At 55.4% G+C, this 24,826-nt stretch overlaps 2 protein-coding genes across 3 annotated transcripts in view; one reads left to right on the top strand and one right to left on the bottom strand.

Annotated features, from left to right (window-relative positions):
• The window catches only part of NPR2 (natriuretic peptide receptor 2), a 27,907-nt gene extending 10,429 nt beyond the window's left edge, over positions 1 to 17,478 (bottom strand). The window contains exons 1-3 of one of the 2 annotated variants that reach the window (XM_081941333.1): positions 16,594 to 17,478; positions 2,512 to 2,714; positions 1,211 to 1,324 (exon numbers count right to left, since the gene is read on the bottom strand). In XM_081941333.1, the coding sequence (XP_081797459.1) occupies positions 1,211 to 1,324; positions 2,512 to 2,714; positions 16,594 to 17,356 (1,080 nt within the window). In that variant the 5' untranslated portion in view covers positions 17,357 to 17,478. The remainder of the gene's footprint in view (positions 1 to 1,210; positions 1,325 to 2,511; positions 2,715 to 16,593) is intronic. The other variant, XM_081941332.1, reaches the window with a different exon arrangement.
• On the top strand, positions 14,527 to 24,826 carry LOC309385747 (uncharacterized protein; the record flags this gene model as incomplete). Its single annotated transcript, XM_081940451.1, has 5 exons — positions 14,527 to 14,555; positions 15,811 to 16,065; positions 16,237 to 18,079; positions 18,111 to 18,256; positions 19,911 to 24,826. The coding sequence occupies 5 exons, from the start codon at positions 14,527 to 14,529 to the stop codon at positions 20,137 to 20,139; spliced, it is 2,502 nt and encodes an 833-aa protein (XP_081796577.1). The 3' UTR covers positions 20,140 to 24,826.

Below are 24,826 nucleotides of genomic sequence, written 5' to 3'. Positions count from 1 at the left end.
CCCCGCATGCAGGGCTTCCCTTGCCAGCTGAGTGTCCCCCTCAAAGAGGGCATTGAAACTCTCTGGATCCCCCTCTGGAGACCCCCGCCAAGGGGCACCTTGGGTGGGGAAGGGTCCCGTTCGTTCTCTGGGACTTTATGCTCACAGATGGGGGAGGGGGGTCTGACTGCACCGTCTGGAAAGCTCTCGAGTGCAACGTTGGAGGGCCATATAACATACAACCCGTCTGCTCCCCACTGAGCCCAGCAGCAGACCCATCCCAGCCCAGGGGGTGAGAAGGAGAGAAACCTTTAGAGAATCCTCGGGAGAGGAAGATGGGAGAAAGAGGCTGGGGGAATCCGGCACAAACGGCTGGAAAGGCACCGGCTGCTGAAGGGCTGGGACAGGATGGGACAGCTTTGCAGAGGGGATTCTCCCCCCCCCCCCGCATGTGTGTGCGTGTGCTCCCTCATTTGAACCTCCCTGCCTTCGGATCCCCTGCGCTCCCTCCAGGGAGCTCCTGTCCAGCCAGGGAGTGTCGGTGCCATGTTCCCAATGCAGCCAAGTTCCTCTCCAGGGTTGCTGCAGCTGCTTCAGCTGGGGCCCCCAGGGACAGCAAGAGCAAAAATGGGGCCCAGGATTCGCAGAGGCCCTCAAAGCAGCTGCCCCAAACCAAGGGAGGAAGGAGGCGGCTGCCTTGACGCATCAAGGAAGGAGCTCCAGAGCCAGGTGTTTCTCTGCCTCCTTCTGCCAGGACCAGGAAAGGGAGCTGGGCCCTTTCGCTGTCAGGGCCTCAATCCACACTCGGGAAGCCCTGGAATGACCTGAGCTGACCTCCAGCCCTCAGTACCACAAGGAGCTGCTGCTCACTGGGTGCAAAGCCACAGCTGGCCGGCTGGCCCCGAGAGACAGAGGGGGCTTCTCCCAAAGCGGCAGAGGCGGAGGCCAGCCCTGCCACAGGCCGCCTCCCCGAGCAGCCTGGGACCCGTCCCATCGGCTTTGGCTCTGTGAAGCCGCGCGTGGCCAGTCGCTCTGGGCAAAGGCCGCCTGTGCTGGCCCAGCCCCCACCTGGCTCTCCCTGCCCGAGGCTCTGCAGGTGCGGAGAGCTTTGGCCTGGACGGCATTCAGGCAGCCTCCCTTCCTCTCCGTCTGTCAGAGGCTCCTCTGGCCCTGCTAAGAGCTCTGGGCGGGGGAAGGGCTGCCAGAGGGGTGGAGGGGGGGGGGGGCTTACCAGTGAACCACTGAGCTCCACCTGATACTCCTGCCGAGCCCGCAGGATCACCTGGTTCTGGAAGTTTCGGTACTCCGAAGTCTGGGGCTCGTGATAGGTGATCAGCAGCACCGTCTGCAAAAAAAAGCCATTGGCTGAGGGACACGGGAGCCCATGTGCCCCTCCTGCAATCTCTCTCTCTCACACACACGCACCATGCTCCCTGCACGTAGCTCTCTGGAAATCTCACACCAGGCTGCCAAATGTCTCTCCCATCTGCCCTCGCCAGAGGGGGCAGCGGGTGGGGGCTTTGCAACCTCTGGGGGCTGCTTGTGGCCTCCCCTTGCCTCAGGCACCAGCCTCCTGCGCCTTGCCCACCCTGCCTCTCCCCCTCCCCATCTGCTCCTCCTGAGCATTTCTGCAAAGCCTGAGCCTCTTTGGGGGGGAGGGGCAAAGGCTGTTGCCATGCTCAATACGTGCATTTGGGAGGCGGGGCTGAGAGGAAGGGGCAAGGAAGCCAGTCTGCACTTCCAGCAAGGTTTGGCTTCATCGCAAAACACCCCCCCACACACACACAGACACACACAGATTTGGAGGCAAGCAGATGTTGGCCAGGTAGAGTTGGCGTGGCTGTCTGTCAGGGCCAGGGGCACCCAGGGAGTAAAAGCACCCAGGCAGTCCAGGTGTGAGGCTGGCTGCTCTCCAGGGGTTTCTGCTCTGCTTTGTCCACAGCAGGGCCAGGCTGGCCTCCCCCTCAGCAAGGGGTTGAATTTTTGCCCCTCTCAGCTCCTCCTGCGGAAGAGACCTGGGACTCTCCCTTCTCCTTTGCAGCCAGCAGAGGGAGGGGGCACGGGAAGGGGCTTCCCCGGGGTTTAGGCACTGACTGGGTAGCAAGTGGTTGACCCCCTGACGCATCCCCCCTGGCACTCCACACCTCAGCTCTTCTAGCCGTTGAGTTCCTGCCAGGCCCTGGGCAGAAAGAGACACGCGCAGCTTTCTCCTTAGAGGTCTGAGACCCACAGGTCCTTCCCCTCTGAGCAAAAGAAGCCCAGGGAGAGGCCCCCAGAGTAGAGCAGGGGGGGGAGGCTTCACCCTGGTCACCAATGGACTCACCCACACGCACCCACACTCTGACCCATCCTTGAGGGTAGAGCCAGCCTTCCAGAAGAGAGCCGGTGGGGCTACCCTCTGCCCAGCCCGGGTCCTTCCAAGAAAGGCCTGGGGAGGCCCTTCCTTCCGAGATGGCAGCCTCGGCATCCCTGCCGCCTCCCACGCCTGGGTGTCCAAGGGTGCCAGCTCCCTTCACCAACTTCTGGACTGACCTGGAAGGCCTCCCGCAAGATGCCCGAGTCCTGGGCCTCCTTGCTCTGCCAGGGCTTGGCAGCCCCCTGGTGCCCGTCCCCTTGCAGGCTCTCTCCAAAGACATCCACGTAGAAGAAGACGTAGTCGCCTTGGGTCATGCCCTCTGACTGGGCTCGACGCATGACTTGGTGCAGCATCTCCAGGGGGCCACAGATGTAGATGACTGGCAAGAGAAGAAGGGCAGGAGGGACCCCGTCTGGTCAGCCGCTTTCCCTGTCCATCTCCCAGAACCCCCCTCCCCCATAGCTGGCAGTGGAGTGCCTGTGGGGCTCCCGGAGGTCTCTGGAAATGACCCCCATGTCGTCATGCTTCTGGTTGGAAACAGGGAGGCCTCGTACTCCGTGGCAAGCATCAGATGTCATTGTATTTAGTGAATGCGAAATATCGCTTCCATTTCAATCAAATCAAACAAATGGATTGCTTTGTCCCCAACTGCCTTGTTTGCCCTCAAAGGCCCCGTGCAGCCCCCAGCCAGCTAAGACGGTGCGCTCCTGGGCAGCAGAAGGAAGGCCGTGACTGCAACCCTCACACACGGAGCCCCCCCCCCGGAGCCCCCTGCAGAAATCAGGGACTTGTCTGTGGTTGCCCCCACCAGCCTCCCTCCGCAGCTGGGCCTTTGCCCCCTCCCCCAGAAAGGGGAGTTGGGTACTATGGCGAAACCCCCAACCGTGTTCCCCAGGAAGATATGAGGGCTGAGCCCCACCTGGCCCCACTGGTGCATCTGGAGCTGGAGACATTTCACTGAGTCATTTATCATTCAGCCTCTAGCAAAGAAATTTGATCCACATCCAATGCTCAATCAATACAAATAAGAAACTTTTTTTAAAATGAAAGAACCTGATATTGTATAACATTGTAAAAAATCGAGACAGAGAGATGCACACAAGGCCTACACAAAATGCTTTCACCCTCCATGTAACCATGGAGCTTCCGAATCTTGAAAGAGGCCAAAGCCTTTTTCAGAGCAAGGAACTCCCCGTTTTCTAAAACCACCACCTAGAAGCCCCAGGTGGGCCTCTTCCCAGATGGACCCTCGGACAGAGGAACTTGTGCAAACAAACCTTTTGCCAAAGGTCACGGCTGCTGGGCGCAGTGGGGTGGGGGGAGACTTGTTCTTCCAGGCCTCAAACCTTTGAGGGGCTTCACCAGAGAGACAGGCCCTTGCGCAGACCCTGCCCCCCAGAATCTGAGTTTCCCCCCACATGGTACCATCACAATCCTCCCAAGAGGGGGATGGGCGGCCACATGCGGTTAGCAGGGGCCACCCCGAGCTCTCCAGGAATGAGAGCCCTCTCCAGCCCCTGCCTTCCATGCAGGAAGAGCCCCGGGGATGTGCAGGGGAAGGGAACTCCCCCACAGATGACTTTTCCCTGCAGACCTTCCCCCTCTGGCCCAGGGATTCCCCCTTTCCCACAGCTCCCTCCGGGTTTGGTTTCTGCAATGGCGCTTTGGGGGCTTCCAGGAAGCCCTCATTCCACCTGGGCCCTTCTCCTGCCTCTCCTCTTGCCCCAAGGGCCAGTATACTGGGGGGGGAGGGGGTTGTCCCATTTGCACTCGCCTCGGATCAGTTTCAGATGGAAAATGACAGAGGTGCATCACCTGTTTGGATGAGCAGCCCTGAAAACCAGGTAAGACAACAGAGAAGGTGAACTTGATCGCTTACACACACACACACACACACACACACATGCACACCTGCAGCTGGGGTAATCCAGGGGAAGAAGAAGCGGGGAGGGGCATATCACAGCTGGAGGGGCAGCTGAAAGGAGCTGGCAAGAACAGGAGCACCAGCGATGAGCAAAGGAGGAACAAGGCCAGCAATCAAAGGCCGGTTAAGGAGCCTCGGAGAGAAGCAACTAGCAACTGAGGAGGAATTTCCTGACAGCCAGGACAACCAACCAGTGGAACGGCTTTGCCTTTAGAACTTTTGCTCCATCATTGGACATTTTAAAGAAGGGACTGGACAGACATCTGTCTGGAAGGGTCAAGGGTCTCCTGCTTGAGCAGGGGGCTGGACTAGAAGACCTCCAGGGTTCCTTCCAGCTCTGTGATTCTGTTAAGACCACCCAGGTTCTTGAGAAGGAGAAAACCCGTTGGATATCTGCCTACCCAGTGCAGATCCCCAGAGAAAGGAGAGGAATCTTGGGTGCTCCCTGATTGGTTGTTTCCTTGCAGGTGGTTGATTACCCGAGCTAGGAAACCCCCGTCAGTGTTTGTGTGAGCAGTAAGGTTTGAGGAAGCAGAGGCCCCAGAGACACAACAAGAAGGTTAAGGCTGGACCAGCTGTGAGAAATTGCCAGCTAGGCTTCCACAGGCAAATGTGGAGAACTTACTGTGCAGTTTACGAGATGCACAACTTCATCTTAGCAGAAGCAATTTACTGCAAGCAGGGGAATCATGGGACACTAGAGCAATTCAGCCACCCAGCAATTCACTTCAAGGGGGGGAAAAGGCCCCATTCTGGGCACCGCAGCCCCAACAGATGGTGGAGGTGGCACCACTCCAGAGCCATTCCTTGCCTTACGGGAATGGCAAATGTGATCTGGATGTGGGGGAGGCTGTCCTCATCACCCCCTGGTCTCCCTTCCCATCGCTCTGGAGTGCTCCGGGGCTCCTCTCCGCCTCTGCAAGGAAGGAGCACCTGGGGGGGGGGGGCTCCTGGGCTTCGGGAGGAGCTGGCGGTGCTCAGCCACCGCTGGGAACGAGGGACAACCTGACATGGGCAGCCTCTGACTGGGGTCTCCGTGGCTTCCGCTGGATTTTGGAGCAGCTCTGAGTGAGGAGACTGGATGAATCCCCCCAGGACAGAGAATGAATCTACCGAGCCTTTGATTAAGGATCGGCTGAGAAGAGCAGCCAAGGGAACCATCTCGGCTGCAGAGAGCCTGCCGGCGGACCTGTTCCAAGGGACCGGGTGCCTCCTGGGAAGTGGGAAGGACCATCTGCAGGGCTGCTGTGGGGAGCAGGCCAGGCCTCTCTTAGAACTGGCTCCAAGAGGAGATTGGCTATGTGGGCCCTGCAGGGCTCCCCGAGGCGTTGCCTGGCGTGGTTATCTGGGAGGAGTTTGGGCCTATCAGTCCTGAGGAAGCAGGCACAGCCCCCACAGGACGTGACCTTGCCCACCAATTGGGCATCAGATCAATATTCCAGCTAAGGCCTCCTGGGAGACGGTGCGTGCATGGGCCCAGGTACAGAGATAGCCTTGATCAAATTATGCAGCAGCTGTTACAAAAATATCAGTTAAGCTCAGGAGGACAGAAATTAAAAGATGCCTCCGCTAGACTCTCTTTAATATAAGGGCCAGGGGTGGGTGGAGGGTGGGAGAGAATCTCAAGGGCTCCGAGATGTAGTTATTATAGCCCACGTAAGCAGAGATGGGGTGCAGCTTCTGTGGCCCATTTCCTGACCGGATCTGCCCTGTGGGGCAACACCAGGGGCTTGGACTTCATCCTTGATTGAGGGAGAAGTCCATCCACACAAAAGGCGCTCACCGGATCCAAAGGTATCAGACTTTTGTCTTGTCTCCACCCCTTCCTTCTCCCAGGAGGCTCTGGTGAAGCTGTTAGGGCTGCTGCTTCAGAGAGCTCTGGAGCAAATGGACTCTGTGGACCCCTTTCAGTTTCAGGCTGCAGCACTGAGACGGAACTAATCCTGCTTGTACTGTAGGTGACCTCTGGCGGGAGAAGAATGTGGATGGGTGGTTCTCCTGGATCTCTCCACAGCCTTCAGCTCTAGTGATCCTGGTATCCTTCTGAACCAGCTGAGATCTGGGGAAGAGTGGCCTTGCGGTGGCTCTCCTTCCCCCTCTGGAGCCGGTTGGTGTTTAGGAAGAGGGGGGGATCCAGCCCAAGCCTCCCAGCGCTCTATGCCTTCTCAACGCCTCCTTAGCATCTACTACGTGATGCCCATAGGCAAAGTCACTGGCATGGAGTGTCTGTTTATTTATCCATGTCTACTCCAGGCCAAGGAATGCTGTCAACCTCCTGGTGCTTGGGGGATGGTCAGAGACAGGGTGGTGGTTCTAAAGAACTGTCAGGTTTCGGTTAGTTCTCCAGCATTGTCAGCTCCTCAAAGGAGGGGCTGCACCACCGCCTGCCCTAAGTCTGAGGGGCCGCTCTCTGAAAGGAGAGCCTAGATGACCCCAACTACAAGTCACCTCCCAGGCAGCCTTAACAACCCAGAAAGGACCTGGGTTTCCTAGGCAATTGGTCACGCTCTTGTTTCAGTGGGCCCTGCAGAAACTGCCTTGTGCTCCGTCTCGCTTGCTGCATCGCCTGGGCCCGCTGGCTCTGCCATCCAAGTGGCTTGTCTCTTCCTGCAAAACCCCAAGAGTTTCAAGGGGGTGGAAGAATGTTCACCTCCAGGGCCAATAGGGAGAAGGAGCTGCGCTTTGGTCTGTGTATGAACCACCAGAAGCCTCTGGAGTTCACCCTGGAAAACCAGCTGCTGGGCCTCCACCTGACCCAGCAGGACAAACCTCAAACTCTTTGGAGACACAGAAGGTCCCTGCTAAAGGCCATCTCACCAGCTACCCAGCTGGTGGTGGTTATTACTTCCTGTGGGGGCGGATTCCACAGATGGACCCCGTGCAACGGAACAGAGGCTGCCCTTCCTTTTCCATTGGCATCATGGGACAAGCAGGGGGCCTATCAGTAAAGGCAGGGCAAAATGGGTTCCCTTCCAGTTTCTCCCACCTGCTTTTGCCCTGCTCTCCCCAGGAGGCCTTTTTCTCCACACAGTCAATCCCCTTTCCTGCCGTTTTTCTGCTTCCTCTTTTTAGCTCTGGTAGCCACAGCAGTTCACACAATCCTTAGTCATTGCAGTAATTTGGCAATCGTGTTGTACTCGTGTGCCACACCCAAAACCTATCCAATGGGTTGGACCTGCCCTACGCAGCCAGCCTCTCCTCAAAAGAAGAACCTCAGAACCGTCCCCGAGATTCAGTCCAGGCAAGCAAGCAAGCTTAGCACAGCCATGGGTGCCAATCCCCAGTCCCTCTGGTAAGAGAGCCAATACACTGGCAGACTGGCATGGTCTCCATCCAAAGCCTGGAAGGTCTAAAAGGCGAGCCTAGCAGGCCTCCTGTTCTAGGCGGAGGGACTCAACTCCCAGGGCAGGGGAGAAAAGGCAGCCCATCCTGGCTCTATGGAAGGCTCCTCCATTTCCTTAAGACCCCCACCCACCCACCCAGCTGCCAAACACAGGAAGATGTGGCTGTATGGCTGAGGAAGTCCCTTACGGGCACCCTGGTAAGTGCCCACTGGCTTTTTCTGCTTTTAACGCTTTTTCACCTCAACTGGCTGGAATTCAGAGTGAGGCCGCCCTGCACCAGCTCCTCTGTGGCCATGGGGCAAGGGTGCAAAATAGGAGGTGGATAGGCCAGCCTTGTTCAGTCAGTTGCTCTAGGAGTCTCTCTGCTGCCCACCCATCAAAGCTGTTCTGCCCTCTCTCAGCTCCCCTCTGGGTTGGAGTGGCAAAACTGAGGGCCTCAGGCAATTCATCCTCTGTAGACACACACAAACACACACGCCATGCATGGCATTTTAGACCACATTTTAGGGAACCTCCTTAATTTGCTAAACGGAACCAGCTACCATCCAAGATTCTGGGGGCCAAAGAGGAGGGGAGGGGGATTCCCAGACGAAGCTACCAAACAAAATATGGCCAAGGTTGAAGCTTGGCCCATTAGCGGTTCACGTGAAACACAAAGGTGTGCAAACAGAGCTGGCGCCTTAATGTTTACAGGTTAACAGTTGTTACTTCAAAACACCCGAAGCTGCTGGGGAGGGGAACGCAGCGCCACCCCCTCGTCGCAGGAGAGTTTATTTTAGCAACCGCTGCACAAAGCTGGATGGGCGCAGCCGGGTCTCCTTGCCCCAAGGCCACTCCCCCGCTTTCTCTGGCGCAAGGCAAAGAGGGCACTTTCGCGGAAGGCTGGAGAAAAGCCAGTTGGGGTGGGGTGGGGAGGAGAGATGGGTGCCGGCGAGACCCTGCTTGGGGGGCTGGAGGCTGCGCAGCTGGAAAGAGCTCCACGGCCGCCGGCGAGCCCCCTCCTCAGCCAAGAGCGCCCACTTGGCCGGCCCTGCGGAACGCGTCGGGCAAAGGCCGCCCTGGCCGGCGCAGCGCAGGGGCTGAGCTCCGCGACGGCCGCGCCCAGACGGAGAAGCCGCCGAGCGAGGGAGCGCGCCGCAGACCCGGCCCCGCGCGGGAGGCCTGGCCGGCCCGTCCAGGAGGCGGAAAGAGCGGAGCTCGGACCCCGCGAAGGGGTTTCCCCGTCCCAGCCGCCGCCCTGGAAGCAGCGCAGCTAACGCCAAGGCAGCCGGCGATGTCCGGCAGGAGGGAGCCGCGCCGCGCCCCTCCGCGGAAGCGGCAAAGCCTTTTCCTTCCAGCGCCAGGACGTCGCCCCGCTCGGTGGAGGAGTGGCTCATGGGGCAGAGACCGCCGCTCGGCCCGGCTCGGCCCGGCGCCTTCCCACGGCCGGAGCCGGGCTATAGAAGAGAAAACCTTGGGCTGGAAGGGACCTTGGAGGTTTTCTAGTCCAGCCTCTGGTCAAGGCAGGAGGCCTTAGATGTGATCCTGGTTAAAGGGTTGTCCAGCCTATTTCTGAGAACCTTCAGTGATGTATCCCCCCCCCCCCCACGACTGGGAGGGAAGCCCTGATTGATTGTTCTCCCTGTCCAGAAATGTCTCCTCATTTGTAAGCTGGAGCTCTCTTGAACCACTCTTGCTTCTTTTCCTGCCTTCTGGGGCAATAAGGATCCCATTTCACCAGGCTGGGGTCTGCTGGGCTGGGCTTCCCCTCCACCGCCCCCACCCTGCATCCTCTGCCCCCCATTGCAGTTAGAAGGCTCCCCTGCCTGCGCCCTGCCTGGGCCTCCGTCTGGAGGCCTCTTCTGACAGGTTGCACCCCTGAACCCCAAAGCACTCCGGAAGACTCAGCTTTTGCACCGGGTGTGAAAGGGAAAGCTGGCATAATCCTGCTCTGCTGGGTCCAAGGAGCAGAACCTGGCTCTAGAGGGCTCTGGAGGGCAAATGTGATTCCTAGGATATGCAGGGAACACGTCACACGGCCTAATGGAGTCATGAGCACACACAAAGGCAATCATCCGTGAAAGAGGATAGGATCTCCAGGGAAGTGTGCCACTTTGCCACTTGCAAAGTCTAGATGTCTGCCCTCCTTCCTTCCTTCCATCCATCCATCCATCCATCCATCCATCCATCCATCGATCAATTTATATGGCTGCCCATCACACAAGAAGCATCCAGAGCAGCATACAGGAAAAACATGTAAAACAGTAAACAGGTCTAACATAGTTAGATTAAAAATGTTTCTTTAAAAAAAAAGCACACACACAAGAGGGGCACCCCAAAATCTGACCAGTCCCCCAAGGCCCCCAGACTGGATGACAAAGCCAGGTCTTGAGGGATCTCTGGGAAATAAGGGATGGAGCTGACCTCCGGGGGCGCGATTCCACATAAGGTGGGCACATGGCAGAGAAGGGTGCCTCCTTGTCCTGCCTAGTGCCCTGCAAGACGGGAACCCCCTGCCAGATCTGAAGGGGTGAGCAGATTAACTGGGGAGAAATGCTCCCTCAAATAACCCAGCCATATGGACCACATTCACACTATACAGTGGGACCTCGGCTCCCGAATGGCTCAGACCACAAACAATTCGGGTGCCGACCGAAAAATCTGCTAAATGTTTCACTCACATCACGAACACATCCTCGGGTGCCGAATAAACACAGCCACAGCGATTTGCCCTTCCGCACCATTTTGTGTGTGTGCGAGTATGCGCAGTCTTGCTTCTGGTAACAACCAAATCGGGTGCCGACCGAAGTCCTGGAATGGATTACAGTCGGCACCCAAGGTCCCACTGTATGCTCAACCAGCCCAGGAAAGCCCAAAAGACATACTAAGCTTGGTTAGTTTTAACCTCGGTTGGCTACTACATTATTCAGCAATGAGGTTTTAAGTCTCTTCTGCAAATAGCAAGAGCACATATACTTATATACCGCTTCACGGGCTCTCTAGCCCTCTCTAAGCGGTTTAGAGAGTCAGCTTTTTGCCCCCAACAATCTGGCTCCTCATTTTACTTTAGGCCCAGAGCTGGGGCTCCCAGCAGCATTTCCCCCTCAAGCACTCGGCCGAGCCAGCCTGGTTGTGAGGATGTGATCTGTAGTATGGTCTCAGGAGGCAGTGGGGGCGGGATGGGCCTGGGTCTCTGCTTTTCTAAGAATGCAAGGTCCAAGGAAAGAAGCTCAGGGGGCACCCCATCTCAACCCTCAGCTGCAAAGGTTCTCTCTGGTGCCTGGCATAAACTCCACCTAGGGAGGGGTGGGAATTCCAGCCAAGGGGGGATTGTTTTCAGCCTCCTTTCCTCCTTGCAGTGGTGGGACTGGACAGGTCAGGGTCTAGCCAAGATGTCCTGCCCCCAAGGTCGCTCTGCCCTTCTCCATGGAGGGCAGAGGTGGGCCAGGCTCTGTGCCAGAGCGGCAGGTATTAGGAGAGAAGGTGGGGCTGGGCATTAGCTGAGCTGCACCTGAGACTAAATCCTCTGCACCTGGACTGTTCTGGAAGTGCAGGGAGAGAAATGCCAGCTCTTGAGTTGCATCTGTAGAAATGGGAAAAGTCCTGCCAGGAAATGGGCACCCTAGGATGTGCGGGCAAATTTACCACCCACTTTAGTAGATCTGAATGTGCTGAAGTAGCATGCATGAAACAGCCTCCTGGACAGTTGTGGCTGAAATAAGAAGAGAAAGAGCAAGCACTTGGCATGCACTAAGCTCCAGTTTTTGTTAAACATGGTTATCTGAACAACCTCATTTTCTAGTTTATACTTCAAAACCACAGCTTGCAAAGTGTGACTGCATTCTCACAATAAAGGAAGCCTGTGGCAAGCCGCTCGCATAGTGATTTCATGCAGCGGGTGAGGGAAGGGCCTCTGGCTGGATCCAGCTTCCGCTCTGGACTTCCTTGGAGCCGGGTGCACGCAGACTCCACGGTGCACAGCAAGGGAGCACGGCTATCTTAGTCAAGCGAGCCCAGCAGGCTGAGAGCCAGCCGGCCTCCCTCATAATGGGAGAGATTTTAGAAAAAGAAAGCCAAGCGTCTGCCAGAGGAGCCGAAGAGTCAACTGGCTGTCAGGGGGAAGGGTGTGAGGTCAAGTCTGAGCCATTGAGCCCCCGGGGGGGGGTCTGGACTCAAGCCAGGGACTTTTGACCGGCTGCTCCAGAGGGAGCCATCTTGGATCTCTAAGCCAACATCCTAAATGTGTGAAGCGAGCCGGCTTCAGTCAGCACGGGAGTTCCTGCCAGGACGAAAGGCTGGGGACTCCATCTTTGCTAGGCCTCCTTTGTTCCCTTGGGGAGATCGCACATTCAGGAAAAGCTCCGGTGACTGGGCCGAGCTGACCCGGGCGCATCTGTGGGATGGACTGAACCAGGCTGGCCTCTGTGAAAGACCCTCTGCCCGCAAATCAGGAGTCATTAGCCGAAGTGAGGAATAGCAGAATCAGCTGGAGGCTTCTGGAGAGCAGAGAGGGCACCACAATAAGGAGCACCAGCACTACAAGGGCTGGAAGAAACGGCCCTGTGCAAATCCCCAGAGAAAGAAGCAAGCTGGACACAATGATGGGTGTTCAAGGGAGGACTTGGCTCTTCTCCTGAAGCGACCCTTCTTTGTTCAGGAAAAGACGATGGAATCCGTGGAAGCCAACTTAATAAATTGCTCCCTCGGCTGTAAAGGTTTGTCTTCTCCTTTAAGAGCACATTGGCATAGTTACAAATCAACGAACAGCCTCAAAGCTCTCTACGGCTTTGGTTGGTTATTTGCCCTTCCTTGGGATCGAGGGTTCCTGCTGCTGCTCCCTGCCTGGGTCCTGGGTCTTCCCCACAGAAAGGCCCTCTTCTGGGCCACCTCTTAGGTTCAGAGGGCAGGGGACTCTCCATCTTTTCCTGAGCTCAGCCCTCTCTGTCCCCTGCTCTGCCTCCTGTGCCAGGGGAGGGAGGCACCCAGGTGACCCGCAGGAAGCTCCGCCATTGTCCTGTGAATGGCTTCTCAGGTCCAAGGTTCGGATCCAGGGCATGAATGGGCTTCTGGGGAGGCCAGGCTCAGCTACTTGAAGGAACTCGGGAGTTCAGGAATCTCCCTGTAAGCACCATCATAGAATCCAAGTTCTGCCCAGATTGGGAGGCCTGACTGATGTGCCCCCCCCCCAGCGTCTGTTGGAAGCTCCCTAAGGAAGAGCTCACCCGTCGGCCTGTGGCCATCTGGTTACCAACCCTGGCTACCAACCCTTCCTAGGCTCCTCCTGATGCTTAGCTTCAACTCTCTTCCTTGCAGTCTTAACTCCAGGCTTCCAGCCTCTGGGCAAGAGAGAAGAACTCCAGATGCCTCCAGCCCTTTCTTCTGCGAGCTAAAGCCTTCCTCTTTGGCTTTGGTTGCTGGGCCGCCTTGTAAGTCCTCCCTGCAGGTGCTCCCGTTGGCCACCTCCCTTCTGCCCAGCCATGCTTCAGTCAAGGCAGGAAAGGGGAGCCCCTGGAGCCGAAAGACGAGGCTCTGCCCTCCTTCCTCATCTTGGGGGCTGGGAATGTCCCCCACTTGTAGCCCTCAGCCTGGATGCTGCCTGCAGAGTCCAGAAAAGGGGCTTGAGATGCTGCCAGGACATATTCTTCTCTTCCTCCCCGGCTCCATTTGGCAGACAGAGGGATGGGCAGGGAGAGTGGCAGTTCTTGCAATCGCCTTGGTGTTCGGCACTTGCCAGCCAGGAGCCCTCCGAGGCCTCAAGGGAGAAGACATCCCAGAAGCCCCCAGGTCCCTTTGTGAGATAGGCAGGGAAAGGCTGGGTCAGCAGAGGGGGAAGGGATCAGCAGCTGCTCCCAGGAACCCTGGAGGGCCATGACATCACCCAACCCCATTAGAAAGCCATTTCAAAGGCATCTTCCACAGACCTCCCCCCCCATCTTTGCTATTAGCCCCCCTCACACAAAATTGTAACATTTTGAGCTGCAATACAAGCTGCTTATTCCCCTTGTGTGGAAGTTGGCAGGATCCTGTTCTCGGCCTCTCTCTAAGCCCCCAGGGCATCCCCAGCCTTAAGATCCTCCTGCCTTGCCTTCCTTCATTTCTCCAGCTGTGTGGATAGAAGTGTACACAACCTTCTAAGGGCGCCCCACACCCCACACGCTGTATAAAAGCACACTGTGATGTTGGCAGTGTTGTCTCTTTGCCTCAGCCACACACTGGGTCACTGTTTCCATGAAGCTCCACTCCAATTCCAAAAGGTCTCTCCTGGACAGTCGGGGCCCACTCTCCCCCCCCCCTCGTTTGGTTGGTCCTCCCTAAATAATTTGGGGCTGCCAATCGGTTCAGTTCCCTGCTTGCTGTTTAAGGTCCCCAGGATTCATGCAGTCCCTGAGAGGCCCAGCTGTTGACATAAGGGGGCCTGGGGAGGAGAGCCCCCCCCCCCCATCCAACCAAGTCAAGGAAAGCCTGAAGCCACAGGGAGAAAATCCCAGCCTCCTTTCCCCGTCAGTGAACCTCTAAGCAGCTGCCTTTGTGTGCTGTGCTCAGCCAGCCGCCTTCTCTCCTTGAGTCCTGGATGAAGTGGCGCATGAGCCCAGCCTCAGTGGTTTATGGCCCAAAGTCTTGTGCCGCCACAGATGACGACAAGACAATTCAGAAACCAGCTGAAACACCCACTGTGGAAAGTCATGCGCCCCCCCCCCCCCGTCTTCTCCCACACTCTCCTTTGTTCTCTCCTGGATGCTTCCCAGCACCTGCCTTTCTGAACAGAGACTCCAGGGGCTGATTGACTTGTTTCCTGGATCTCCTTAATTTGTACATTTTCTATTGGTCACTTTAGTTCAGTCCGCAGGGTCAGTATGTTCTGCAAATACCGATGACCCGTGATGCGACCCTTTAAATGTGTGAAGAAATTCATATCAGCTCACTTCAGGTACACCACTGTCGGCATGGGCACTTTCCTCCAAGCTGCTAAGATGTAGGTAACATATCTTGGTTTGTTACAGACCTTGGGTTGCCTAGGATAACATGAGCATGTTTGGAGTAAAAGTGGGCTTGGGTGCACATGCGACAATGGACTCAATTTGGGCCTGTGACCTGGATGCCACTAAGGCTGGTCACCTAGTCTATGCTTCCTGTATGTTTCTCACCAGGGCCATGGAAAGCCTCGCTTGACTGAAGCCACAGTGGGCAACAGAAGCCAACATTGATGGCCCATTGGAAGAATCCCTTGGAAGACTTGGGATGTAAGGGGGGGGGGGTGAATGGTGAAGGAAAAGAAAGGAATGTGGGTCTGTGAAATGGGGAGGAAAAGGGGGACGAGGGTTCAGGGCAGCCAAAAGACGTCGATGCGACCTTATGAAGCAATGAAGAGATGCAGGGCATTTAGACCAGAAGGGCTGAACGTGTCGGAAAGGAGGAAGTGAGGTTATGTACGGTATGTTGTGAGTGCACATGTGTCTATTTTCATACTCGCCCACAACACACATAATGTCCTTGAATTAGAGTTAGAGTTATGCTTCAGTTAATGCTGATCACAGAAGAACGTGAAATTAATTTGGGGGAAAATTGAGTAACATCCTGAGTTAATCTGAAAGAATTTTTCTCCAAGAGGGCTGGAGTGGGTGGGGGTGGGAGCCAAGGGTACAAGAGCGGGCGAGAGGAGGGCAGGGGCCGCAAAGTCTCTGTTTCAGGTAGGAAAGCACAGCCGCCTGGCTGCGAACAGGGCCACCAAGCAAATAAATATCTGGAAGCACAACAGATTTGGCAGTTTTTGACCAAAGGCTGGGAGATTAGTGAGGTAGTGAAGGGCAACCAGAGGTTCTTGAGAAACCGCTGGAACAGCTGCCAGAAGGAAAACTATTGCTGGGTGGACTCTCCCAACAGGACGAGAGGGAAGTTGGATGTTCGGTTGCTGGGTTAGAATGGAAAGGCCCCAGTTGCAGGGTAACAAAGTTGTGGTGGTGGGAAATGGGAAGGAGGAGATTAGGTGGCTAAATTAACCTTGTGAGTTTTCTGTAAAACGATCTCCATAATTGCAGCATTGCAATCTAGCCTCCTTCTTCCCATATTCCACTAAAGCCCCTTCCTGTCTCTGGACAACCCACACCACAGGGTTGTTGTGTGGGGAAATGGGAAGGGTAAGGTGTGTCCGATATCTTCACCATTTTGAGTTATTCCTAAAAACAATGAAGCCGGGATTAAAACCACCAGTTCCCTGGTCCTTCCTGCAGATGGCTTCTGCTGACAGCACCTCTCGGCGGCTCCGGACTCTGCCGGTCCCTTGTACGCAGATCCACCTTGTGGAAGATTTCTATTTCTGATGGAAAGCGGCGCCTATGGAACAGTCTGAGAGCCGCCCCAGCCCTCCGGAGCCGCAGGGGCCACCAACCGCGCCTCCCTGCTCCCCCTCCCCAGCCTTTCGGGGGCATTATAACCCCGACGTCCGCCGGGGGCCTCGCCAGTCTGCAGCGTCTACGGACCCGACCGTCAGCCGGCCCGGAGCCTCTGGGCCGTGCCGTCCCGCTGGCCCGCCGAGCTGGCCTCTAAATCCGCCGCCGGAAAGATGGAGTCGGTGGCGCAGGCAGGCAGGCCGTGGCGACTGCCAGATTTCCCCCCGGGCCTTCCCCGGCGGCTCCCTGCCCGCCCCAATGACAAAGCAGCTCCAGCGGCCGCGGCCGCCAAGATGGAGGGGCGCAGCTGCAGCAGGCCGACCGATCGATCGGTGCCTCCGGGGCCGGGCGGCGACAAGAGCTGGCGCCGTCCGGCTGTTGGCTGCTCGGCCCCTCCCTGCGCCCGGCCTCGCCCCCGGAACGCCCGCGCCCCGTCGAAGGAAGATCCGGGCCCCGGGCAGGAGGACTCGCGCCCGCCCCAGTGAGCCCTGCGGCTGGCACGGAGGTCAAGCTCTCCGCTGGAGGAGAAAGGGCGAGCCCCGCCCGCGATCGCGCTGCGCTCCGGGCGCGGGGCTGGGCGAGTCATCACCGCCGGTGCCGCCCCCCTCCCGTCCCGGCTCTCACCTCGCCCGTTGGCTCGGATGAACTGGACAGCGGCGTCCGGGCCCCCCGCTTCGTCGCCGGCGGCACTGCCGTTGTCGCGGGGCGCGTAGATGTGGTAGCCGACGACCAGGCTGGCGCGGCGCAGCTCCTCGTAGACGCCCTCGATGGTGAAGTAGAACGGTCGGTCGTCGGTCTTGCGGTCCACGTAGAGCAGAGCGGCGCGCGAACTCCAGTTGAAGTGCCCGTGCAGGTGGGCCACGAAGGCGCCCAGCTTGGGGGCGGAGGGGCCGACGCGCACCATGGTGCTGAAGTGCTCCTGCTTGCGGCTGAAGTCGGCGGCCACGGCGCCGGCGGTGATCAGCGGCAGGCTCCAGTGCGAGGCGAAGCGGCCCACGGCGGCCGCCGGGTACACGCAGCCGGGCCCCAGCAGCACGTCCGGGTTGTGGTAAAGCTTCAGGTCCACGGCCTTCAGCGGCGCCACCGACTCGGAGCAGGCGCCGTTCAGCTCGGACGTGGCGATCACCTTCCGCACCACCAGCCCGGCGTTCCGCAGCGCCGGCTCCAGCGCCTCCAGGGCCAGGTCCACGGCGGGCCCAACGCGCGGCAGCGCCCACGGGTAGCTGGGGTTGTCCTTGGGCAGCACCATGGCCACCGTCAGGACGGTCGCCGCCGGCGCGCTACCGTTGCCCACGGGCGCCGGGGAGGCGCCGGCCGCGAGAGGCGCCCAGGCGGCCAGCGGCAGCAGCAGCAGCAACAGCGGCAGCAACGGGGGCGGCGAGGCCATAGGGGCGGCGGAAGGAATGCGCTCGGTCGCCCGCTCGGCTCGACTCGCCTCCACCGCCGCCGCCGGAATCCTCTGCGGGGCGGTCTGTGCCGCGTTCCCCCCGGAGGGGCCGCCCCAGCCGCCCACCCTCCGGATGCGTTGGCCACGCCAGGAGAAGAGATGGGCGGGCAGCGCCCCCTGGCGCCTCCCTTGACTTCCTCGGGCACCAGCAGCCCGGGCGAGGTGGGCCGTCCGTGGCGCCGTTGCTGTACTTCGGCCGCCCTCGGTTCCGCAGAGCCGAGCCGGACGGCGGCGCCGCACTTCAGGGAAGGTCCTGGGGCTTCGGCCACACTCGCGGCGGGGCCGGCAGTGGATCCTTTCGCCCCCTCGCTACCCCGCGTCTTTTCGGCCGCAGAAAGACAGAGGCTCCCCGCTCAGATTCGGCCCCACTGCAGGGCGGTCGCCGCCCCCGCCGGCTGGGGAAGGAGGGCAGCGAGCGTCCCACCGCAGCGCCGCGAGCGGGGTCAGAGGCCGGCCGCTGGAGGCCTCGGCGGAGCGGAGGAAAGTGTGCAAGCAACTCCCGTCCCGCCAGGGGGGGAAGGCGGACCCTCCCGGAAGGTGCCAAGAGGGGCCGTGGGGGGGAAACGGCGCTCCCCGTCAGAGTCCGGAGGCTGCGGGCCATCGGGAGTCGGTCTCGGAGGGAGCCGGCACTCCTTCTACCAGGCGCCCGTCCTATTCCCAGCCGTGGGAAGATTGGGTGCAAAGCCCTGGAGAGCTCCGGTGGAGGAAAATTGGCCTAAAGAACCCTGGGGAGATTTTCTGGAGCAGGGGAGCAGATGCCACGGTGGGGTTTTCACCGGAGAAGAGACAGACAACATGTAGACGCCCACACCCCAAGCCTCTGAAACAGCTTCCTATGAGGTTAGCCTTCCAAACTCCCCTAGCCTAAAGGCCCGGCTCAGCTTGGAGTTGGCTGGCACCTGGCTGTAGGCTCTGCCACCTATCTTACCCAGCCGGCCACCCCAAGGCAGCCATTTGGGCACCTGGAGAAACAGCAGATCTGGGAGAGTCCCAGAATGTGGACATCCCCCAGCCAGTCTCTTGTTGGGACATAAGCCCTCTGTGGGAAGGTACCTCAGACCCAGAGCTGCGGCTCATGGGACCAGGGAAAAGCTGAGTAGGCAAATGAGTGCATTCTACACTCCAGAGCACACACACACACCGCCCCCATTAGAGACAGGGGAAGGACTGAGAGGTCCCAGCTTCCATTGTTTCATAGGTCTTGAAGGAAGCTGGCAACCGCTGACCCACTGGCAGAGAGGAAGCAGCACCCAGTTCACTGACTCAGCATTGGCTGCCTGGGCTCCAGGCAGATGGTAGTAGCTGGCCTCCCAGAATAAGCAGATTGGGCAAAGGATGGTTGTTGAATCAATCGGCTGGCAGCCATCAGGTGTCCAGCCCCCAGGACGACTTTGCTGTTGGGAGCACAGAAAGACCTGGGCAGTCTTTTGTGTCTCCCACCCCTGGACCCGGCCCATTCCGATCCTGCCCTGAAGGCCTTGGGATCAATCCACTCCATTTGGGCAAGGTAGACTTTCCCTAGTCCTCTGGGTATGACAAAGGGGGTCTTGGAGACCCTCCAGTCCAACCACCTGCCCAGCGCAGTAATGGCTCCACCTCAACATCTCCAGGACGGATCCTCTCTTGGCTGCTAGGGGGGTCTTTTCCACAGCTTTCTCTTGAGTCCTGCTTCTTGCCCCACCTTGCCAGCGTTCTTCCTAAAATGCCAATGGTGCCCAGAATAGTTTGGATAGAGGAGAAATGCGAATCATAGAGTTGGGATGGACCTCAGAGGCCCTCTCATTCATCCCTGTAGAGGGCCACCCAGCCTCTCTTTGGAGATCTCTAAGCAAGCAGGGTGCACTGCCTCGGGTGGCAGCCTCTGCTGCTGTCTTCCAATACGGTCAGAAGGGTTCAGGCGCCGATTGCCCTTTCTAGAGCCCTGGCACAGGCCCCGCCTGGCTCCTACAGAAGGGACTGCCTGGGTCGTTAGGTGGGACTGGGACGCTACCGGTCCCATCCATAAAGCGGCCATTGCTGGGATCCAGGAAGGGGCTTTTCCTGCCACTCTCAAATGGTTCCAACCCCCCTCTTCTCTAGAGAAGCCCTTAAGTTCCGTTTTTCTCCCCAAGCTTTGGGCTAGGACAGGGAGCAGCTGTGGCAGGATATAGTGGTGGTAGAGAATGTGCAATTTTCCTTCTGAATTAAGCACCCCCTTTGCTGAGTGACTGGTTTTCCTTTCTTGTGTTCATTTCTACTCTTCCTCGGTCACCTGGAGTCAGGGAGCCTCATAAATATCTTCTATAAATGCTAATAAATAAATAAGCTCCTCCTCCTCCTGGTGTTTAGCCTGAACCTCCTTCCTTAGGTTTGAAGTTGAGGGTCTGGTCCTGCTCTCTGGGCCAAGAGAGAATCATCTCACCTGCAGGCCGACCATATCCAGGCCCTTGAACTCTTCATCATTTGGCTCAGCTTCTCCTACTGAACTCACCCCAAGTTCTCTCCTTCCTTTTAGACTTGAGACGGCCGGAGCTCAGCAGAGTCTCCACCATTCCGAGGGGAACTGCTCTGTTGAAAGCAGACACACCCCAGGGCTGCCTACTGGTCTAGAAACGCTTTTAAACAAGAGAAGGCCAGCCAGGCCTGAGTTCTTTGCAATCTACACATCCCCACTTCTGCAAACATGGAACTTTGCTTACAACCAGACTGCTCGATGGTCAGTGGCAGGACCATGCTCGGTATAGATGTCAAGCAGACAATGCTGCATTCTAATCCTCACCCTTTTGAACATGGGGATGGCATTGGCTCTCCTCCAGGTTCTGGGGCCTCTAGGAGTCCTTGGGATCAGGGAGAGTGGCTATGCAACCATCTCTGCTACTTTCTTCAGTATCCTGAAATGTAATGGATCAATACCTGGGAAGATACTGGAAAAGATCATCAGAAAACAATCTGTGAACATCGAGAAGGAAATAAAGTTATAACTAGTAGCCAGCAGAGGTTTGTTAAAAACAGATCACGACAAACTGATCTTATTTCATTCTTTGATAAAGTGACTAAATTAGTAGATCAGTGAAATGCTCTGGACATAGTATAGTTTGACTTCAGCAAGGCATTTGACAACCTACTTCTTGGTAAGCTAAAAAAATGTGGAATAGAGAGTATCACCAACAGATGGATTTCTAACTGGCTGACAAACCGTACTCAATGAGTAGTCCTTAATGGTACTACATCCACATGGAGGGAAGTAAGCAGTGGGACAAGGTTCCGTCTTAGGCCCAGTACTCTTCAATATCTTCATAAATGACTCAGATGAGGGAATAAAAGGGGAACTCATCAAATTTGCAAATATGATCCGGCAGTGTGCAGTAGCAACCAAAAAAGCTAATACAATACTCGGTTGTATAAACAGAGGCACAGAATCAACATCCCGTGAAGTATTAGTACCGCTTTAGAAATCCTTCCTAAGGCCACACCTGGAATACTGCATCTAGTTTTGGTCACCACATTACAGAAAAAATATTGAGATTTTGGAAAAAGTGCAGAGAAGAGCAACTAAGATGATTAAAGGCCTGGAGATTAAAACACGAAGAAGGGCTGCAGGATTTGGGTTTGGCTAGTCTAGAGAAAAGAAAGACTAGTGGGGACATGATAGCAGTCTTCCAGTATTTGAGAGGTTGCCACAAAGAGGAGGGGGTCAACTTATTTGTAGGCAGAACAAGAAACAAATGGATGGAAACTCATCAAGGAGAGAAGCAACTTGAAACTATTTGTAAGGAGAACAATTAGGTGTCCAGTGAGGACAATTAAGCAATGGAACAGTTGGCCATCAGAAGTTGTAGGTGCTTCATCACTGGAGATTTTTAAGAGACTGGACAGTCATTTGTCTGAAATGGTATAGGGTCTCCTTCTTGAGCAGAAGGTGGACTATAAGACCTCCAAGGTCCCTTCCACCTCTATTCTGATTGATTGGATTTGGTTTAAGTAGCCCCTTTTCTTGTCTATCCTAATCTGGGCTCCCTTGCTCCTGTTCCCCTGCTCTTTGCCCTCCCCGCCTCTCTGCTGCCCTGCCCACCCCTCCCTGCTTGAACCCCTGCTCAATGCAGGAAAGACTCTGCCGTTCTAGACAAATGGCTGCCCAGTTTCTTCTTGAAAACCTCCAATGATAGAGCACCCACACAACCTCTGGAAGCGATCCGTTCCACTGGTTAATTGTTCTCACTGCCAGGAAACCTCTCTTTATTTCTAGGTTGGATCCATTGCTTCTTGTCCTGCCTTCAGGTGCTTTGGAGAATAATATACCATATAATACATAAATATATTACATTACATTATATATTATATTATTTATTTCCTCTATACTCAACCACAGCAGTAGAACAAACATGGTCCCAACATTTGAGATGTATGTTGAGTGTCGATCTAAGAAGCATCTTTGCAGCAGTTAAGAGATGAATTGGGAATTCATACAATTCATGTACTATCCAAAATTAGAGCATGTAACTACCGGCGCAAAGTCAATAAAATGGAGACTGATAAATTCCCCAAGGTATGTCTAATAGAGAAAATAAAACCACAATCACAAATCTCCTGGATCATCAAACTAACAAATTTTGTAAGAAGCTGTGGCCTTCCTGTATCTTGCGTAACAGGAGAACGTTTTTTTTTTAAAAAAAGAGCTTCCCCAAGAATTATGGATATAGAAATACAAAATGATATAGCTATCCTTAGTAAGGTGGGTAACTTGAAATGGCTGAGCAAATACAAACATACTTTTCAAATAGCTATTTGAAGTTACAACTGCCAAAACATCTTAGGGAGATATTTACGCGAGTGAGATTCAAACAGCTTGACACAATAGTCAGAGATGGGAGATTCCATTCTCTACCCTACAATGGACGCCTCTGCATTTGTGGAGCGGCAGAGGGAGAAGGCCTGGCTCACATCCTATTGGAATGTTGCTTTTGTATAAGGGGGTGAGAGACAGGTACCTCGGTCCATATACCAAACGAGGGACCCATTGGGATCCCCACATCAAAGCAATTTACCTTCTGTGCGGCCAGAACCCGAAAATAGCATTTAACACAGCACAGTCCTTAAGCAAAATGGTTCGGTTGAGATTGGTGTTATGTGGGACTGATTGGGGTAGATTGCAGGGGTGAAACTGAAATATAATTTTATCATATATTTTATTTATATCTCAAATTACTGTATTTTATTCCAATTTCATTTTAGACTGTATCTTATTCCAATTTCATTTTAAATTGTATTTTATCCAATTTCATATTAAATTGCATTTATCAAATTTTAGTAATAATATGTTTGTGGAACTCTGTCCCTATTTATGTTATGTTCTATTGTAGCAAACTCAAAAAACATACCCCAGAACAAGAGAAAACACGAATAATTTTAGGTGAGATAAAAATGAAAGAAAAATTAAAGACATCCCCAGTAAAGATAATTATTTCACAACAAATTATTTCACTTCAGTAGCAATTGTCCAAGTTAACATGAAGGGAAATGTGAGGTGTAAATATGAACTATGGAAAATGAAATAATTTTGGGTTTGCAAATAAGCCAGGGAAATGGTAGCATATAAACTGAAGAAAGAAAACAGAACAAATATTGTTACAATTACAAGAAGAAAATATAATAATTTATGTTGCAAATAATATTTTATCAATATTACCGTAAATGACACAAAAGAGAAGCTTCTCTGGCAAAGGTTGATGAATAATTAAAGAAACAAAATTTATCATAACAGTTGCCTTATATAGGCAGCATAAAAACAAACAAAAAAGTAAAAAAATAGAATCAGTTAATGAATTTTCCATAAAGAAGGTAAGTTTGTGAAGCTGTGAAAAAGATCAAAAAGAAAAAGCTTGGAGCAGATGCTTTAACATCCTCTTATTATAAATGACATTTTTTCTATTGTGGAATCCAAAGGCAGGATCCCAAGCCAGCAGCCAAGGCTCCCTGCGGTGTTGGCTGAAGGCCTTTCCTACTGGAAGGGGTCTCCTCTCTTTCCGCCCCCCCTTCCTCGGCTTCATTTTCTCCTGTATCAATCCGGGTGCCCCCCTCTCTCTCTCTCTGCAGGGAGGGCCTGATAAAGGCTGCAGGGGCCTCTGCTCGCTCCCTGCCCTCCTATCTACAGAGAACAATCCTTTGAGCTAGGAGAAATATTTGCACCTGGAGTTTCAGGGGCTGCAAGGGGAAAGACCTTATTAAAAACACACAATGGGCCGCTGTGAGTTGGAAGGTTGCAAGGCCGCATTCCTCCCTCCCCATTTATCTGAAACGGCCCCATTCACCTTAAAAGTCATTCCTCCTCCCCTGCCCCCCCCCTCTTGGACTACTTCTGGGAAGGCAAAAGGGGTGCCTGAGAGGACGTGGCTTAGCCTTTCCCTCTTCTGGAAGCAATGACTGAGAAGAACTACCAGCCATTGGCCAAAGTCCCAGGAGGAGGCCAGTGAGAAGACTCAGGCCTCCTTAAGTTGCATAAGCAACCTCTTCCAGGTAACCAAGAGGCAAGGCAAGGCTACAGGCACTGGGGCTTCTTCCCTAAACGCTGCTGAAGGCCTTGCCTAGCCTGGTAACGGAAGGTTCGGAAACCAGCCCCTAACCTCCCCACCTCTTCTTCCCTCACTCACTTTGCCGGCCCCCTTAACTCCCCCCTCCCAACCCCTCCGGGCTTTTCCTTGCAAGGGATTGCCGGGGAAGGACTGTGGGATTCTGGGGTTGGGTTTAGGTTGTAAGCACCAGAGAAGAATTCCGGAGGAAGTAAATCAGGGCTGACCAGAGAGGGTTGCTGAGAGGAAGCCGGGGGGGGGGGGGCTTTTCTGTGCAGCCCTCACCATCTCTCCTCCGCCAGAAGCCTCGCCGGGAGATGGAGAAGATGGAAGGGCCACCTCATCTGTCAAGGGCCGTTGCAGGAAGAGAGTGAGGGTCCAGCGTTGATGTCTCTTGGCTCTGGCCTGCAGTGGGAGGAGACTCCCTGACATGCAGCCACCCCAAGGAGAGGAGGGACTCCCCAGCTGCACTGAAAAGGTTGCCTCTGAATGGCATCCCTTCCAGATGCTGAGAGAACAGACTGACAACAGGAGATAACGGGCACAGAAGCCCCAGATGCAGTGGGTGATCGGGATACTTTTTGGTTGGGGTTATGGAGAAAGCCTTGGCGGCCTTTATGGATGATCTCTGAAGGGCCCATGACCATCCTGGCCCTCTTGGATCTCTCAGGGGCTCACTGCCGCCACATGGGGTAGCTGGGTCAGCCCAAAGGCTTAGGCCAGGCTCCGTATTAAAGGTACTTAAAAAGAAAAAAAGATTGGCAGGACCTTGCAAGTTTGACTCTCCTTCCCCTCCTCCGCCCTTCTTCTCCTCTGGAGCAGGGCAGCCTCTTTCCCAGATGTTTGCTGATGCCTTCCTGCTTGT

This window comes from Natrix helvetica, assembly GCF_964273705.1.
Source record: "Natrix helvetica genome assembly, chromosome: 2".
NCBI classification, from domain to species: Eukaryota; Metazoa; Chordata; class Lepidosauria; order Squamata; family Natricidae; genus Natrix; species Natrix helvetica.
This window is presented reverse-complemented; position numbering and strand designations above follow the sequence as displayed.